The following is a 4124-nucleotide window of genomic DNA, read 5'->3' on the forward strand; positions in this document are numbered from 1 at the left end:
CAACTGTAGCGACTATCGGGAGCGAAATGCCCGAAATGCCTGTCTTTTTTTTTGCGGGCTAAATTGAGAGCTTTATTTAATAAAAGCGTTCTAAATTGAGATGATAAATCAGAGAAAAGCAAACATAGTAGACATGGCTGATGCCTTGCTGCAATCTATGGCTCGTCTTGCATCAGACACCGCAACACAGGATGTACTGTGCCTTGTTCGCCGAGTCTACTATGATCCAGACATTGTCAGGTCTCGATGGTCATTGCTCGGCAATTCTGTTGTACCATATGATCTGACCACCCGTTCATCCGATCAGTTTTTTGGGAACTCAAAACCCAAATAAAAATAATAAGCATGTCTAATAGCAATGTGATACACCACAGCTCTCCAACAGCATAACAAAAGATTCAGAAAACTGAAAAGTGGCGAGCAAACACGAGAAAACTCCTGACATATCATCTGTAGCGATCACGTTCACGCTCGGTGCCGCGCTCCCAGCTTCTCTCGTTGCCACGGTCTCTGCCCCTGTCCCTCCCCCTTTCCTTCTCGCGGTCTCTGCTCCTGCTTCGGCTACGGCGCCGCTCTCTTCCATGGGAACCTCTGTCTCTGTTCCTGCTTTCCCTTTCATCGTAGTCGTCCCTGCCCCGATCTCTGCTCCTCTCTCGGCCTTCTCTCTCAGTGGAACCTACAGTAGCAAAATCACCAGTTCATGTACAGGACATGCAAAATGGAAATTGTCCAACTCTAGTCCCAGTATTACAGAATTTAAAGTGCTTCAATAACCTGCGGAACTAACACACGACTTAATCAAAAGAAAAGGTCTTCAAGGTGAAGAAAAAGAGCAGATATTACCACGGTGCTCGACTTCCCATCCAGCACGTCCAGACCCAGGAAGAGTTGGTGCACTCTCAGTTTGATGCGATTTAGCACGGAACTTCTTTTTGAGGTTACCAAATTCATCATACATTTCTCCATCATCCTACAAAAAGAACGTTTTCACATGGAAACCCAATATCATGACACAAATATAATAATTAATACAAAAGAAAGCATCCTACCTCCTCAGCTTCTTTCCGGCGCCTCCGTACTTCTTCCAGTTCTTCTTCATCAAGTTCTTTAAAGCCGCCACCCCGGCCACCTCTGCAAAGAAAATAATTAACAAGAAAAGTCGTAAGACACAAATATGTACCTTCGATGTAAGTAATCAGATACAAAGCTGCTTAGCTTTGACCATAACATATGTCACCCAGTTGTGGGTGCGTCATAACACTGTGGACAGTACTGCCACAATGGGCATCAGAATGGTAAGGGGTGCACGATGCGACTTAACCGAAATTGAATTCACAACAGGTTCAGTACAAATAATTTTTAACATGCAATATGTAGTACCTCACACCACCTTCATTGTGACCTGGCCTAGAGGTGTTACAGACATTACATTTGGTCCGCTTTGCCCAGTTTACATTGCCACACCTGAAACACACATAGGAAATAGGTTCCAGATCAGATACAGCCTTATAGAACAGTACAAAACAATGTACTTCTATTACTCTAAAGAACTTTAATCGGTCCAAAAGGCTACAAAGAGGGTATCGTCCTTGTGAGGTCTATAAAATACTTGCGAGACAATGGACAATAGCAATTACAATATGATGAAGCAAACTTAGCCTGTAACAAGAATCATACAACATGCGATACCATCCTAAAATCATTTGCCACCCAAACAGCCACCTAATTTTAAAATTGTAAGATGGGTACAGAGAAGCAGGCAGCATCCAAGTAAAACATACTCCATGTTTCACAAAATATAAGGCACATAAATGTTGTCCTAAGTAAAATGACCAAAAAATATCAACATCTGAAATACCAAATCAATAGATGTCAATATTTCTTTTTCTATACTAATCTAAGTCAAACCTTTTGAAAATGACTTAGGACCTCACATCTTGGGAAGGAGGGAGAACAAATGGAAGTATAAGGACAAAGTAGAAACTAAAGAGACATATCAAAGTAATGGAATAAAAATTATTTAGATGTCCTTACATCGTACATGGCCAATCATTAGGACCAAACAGCCCAGGAGGACCACCAACAGCAGCAGCAGCACGACTGCCTCTTGCATCATCACTACCACGGCCTCTACCCCTACCACCACCACCACCTGATCCACTAACACCAGCAGGGCGAGAGGCTCCACAACGATTACAAACACCACGGAAGGCAAAATTTACATTGCCACAGCTGAAAGAAGAAATCATATAAGAAAGGATAGACTACATAGTAAAGACCATACCAATCAGCAACAAAAGAAAAGTTGCTCACCAATCGTAACAGACCTTGTATTTGGACACATCCAATCTCCATCTTGCTGCCAAGCTTTTGCTGGACCATCACCGCGTCCTCTACCCCTGCCTGACCCGTTATCCAATTCATCTTGTCCAACAATCTCAGCATCAATGCTCACATTGGTGAAGTTATCAACCGTATCTTTGTTTTTTGACTCAGCTATGTGAACCTGGATGATGCTTCCATGGAAATCCTTATTATTGAACCATTCCACGGCAGCTGAAGCAGCATGGGGATCTTCATATGTGACTGTTGCATCACCCTTTGGTTCATTTGTAACTTTGTCCCTGTATATCCAAATCTTTGGATGGCCAGTCCTTTTGTCCTTCTGTTGAGATATGACAAGAGGAAATGACAAATCTATCATGAAATGGAATTAACAAGGGCTTACAAGACCATTCAAGAACTTGCATGTGGTTGCGAAAATGTTACCTGGTAAGACCCATACCTTTAGCAACCCTATGGTGCCAAAATATTCAGCCAACATGGTCTCATCAGTTCCAGGAGGCAGATTGCATACATAAATAGAGCCATTTGGGGGTCCTCGTGACATATATCCAGCCATCTGTAACACAAAGGTCAGCTGTGGATGATCAGTGCAATTCCTCAAAGCATGTTTTTCAAAACAACATCACAAGCACAGAAGTGCAAATGCCAAAACTAGCAACGAGAATAACATAGTAGGCCGGCAAGTAAAACAGGAAGAAGATAATAAGGACGATAAGCCATGGATTCACATATCATAAGCTTACAAAAAGGCTACCCGTAATGCCAAGTCACTGGTTTAGCATGGTTACTTTAATGTCGAACAACCTTTCATTGTTGTTCAAAGTCAGTTTGAGTGGGGCTGCTTTGCAAACAGGTAAACATGAAGGCATTCTTAGTTACAAAATTGACACATAACTTATTGATTTGTGATGTTACAGCATTTCAGAAGAAAACTTGAAGGGGATAAATAGTTACATACTCCACCACCAAGTTCAAGCTGGATGCACATCAAGAGCTACCAATTTGATATGTCTACTTATCAGCGGCAAATGCAATGGCAATTGCAGATATTTAACCAGCCGTACAACGGATGGGCCCAACATACAGTTCAAAGTTAATAGCAATAGATCTCTTTTTCAGCGCAACATTCAAACAACAGCCAGCTGAAAATTAGTCGGGCGTAAATAGACAAAGACTGACATGGAGCATCATAACGCCCTGACTACAACTGGATCACAGTCGAGGTCCTCGATAAAAATTTGACCGGAGTCAGAAATCCAACGGGTCACGCACGCGAGTGGCAAGAACAGGACGTAACTAGAACCCCATCGCTGAGGCAGGAATCCCGTAAATTTCCTCACCGCGCGACAAACAGCAGTGAGCGGGAGGGGGCGGCGGAGCTTTACCTAGTCCAGGATGAGCCGAGGCGGACAGCGCGTACCGAGAGTATGCGAGGAGGGCCGTGCCCCTCGTGCTCTGCCGACGGGAACACGGCGGCGGCCGCGTGGGTGAGGAGCCGCGACGGCGCTAGGTTTGGGCGGATCTCGGCGCTCTCTGCGCGCTTGGGGATGACGTTTCGTGCGCGATGGGCAGACGCAATTAGGGCGAGGGCAGGGCAGGCTGAGATGCTGGGCTTCTGGGCTGTCAACGATTGTAAGTTGGGCTGTAAAGAAGTGGGCTAAATTGTACCCGGATCCCAGAAGACGAAATCAAAGAAAAACAAAAGTCAAGAATGGTGGTCAACGCATTCCACGAAGATTTTTTTTCTCATGGTAAGGATTATAGTACAAATCACGTGC

The 4124-nt window shown here is 44.1% G+C and overlaps 1 protein-coding gene across 2 annotated transcripts; it reads right to left on the reverse strand.

Moving 5' to 3' along the window:
• Positions 1–301: 301 nt before the first annotated feature.
• On the reverse strand, positions 302–3905 carry LOC123111663 (transcription initiation factor TFIID subunit 15). 2 transcript variants are annotated; one of them, XM_044532500.1, is made up of 8 exons: positions 3732–3905; positions 2786–2902; positions 2328–2665; positions 2035–2232; positions 1381–1464; positions 1050–1131; positions 847–970; positions 302–676 (listed from the first exon to the last, which is right to left on the reverse strand). In XM_044532500.1, the coding sequence occupies exons 2-8, from the start codon at positions 2900–2902 to the stop codon at positions 447–449; spliced, it is 1173 nt and encodes a 390-aa protein (XP_044388435.1). In that variant the 5' UTR covers positions 3732–3905; the 3' UTR covers positions 302–446. The 2 variants fall into 2 exon arrangements, with proteins under 2 accessions (XP_044388435.1, XP_044388433.1); XM_044532498.1 differs by having other exon boundaries at positions 844–970; positions 3732–3904.
• Between the last annotated feature and the right edge of the window lie 219 nt (positions 3906–4124).

Source organism: Triticum aestivum, chromosome 5B (assembly GCF_018294505.1).
Source record: "Triticum aestivum cultivar Chinese Spring chromosome 5B, IWGSC CS RefSeq v2.1, whole genome shotgun sequence".
Lineage (NCBI taxonomy): Eukaryota > Viridiplantae > Streptophyta > Magnoliopsida > Poales > Poaceae > Triticum > Triticum aestivum.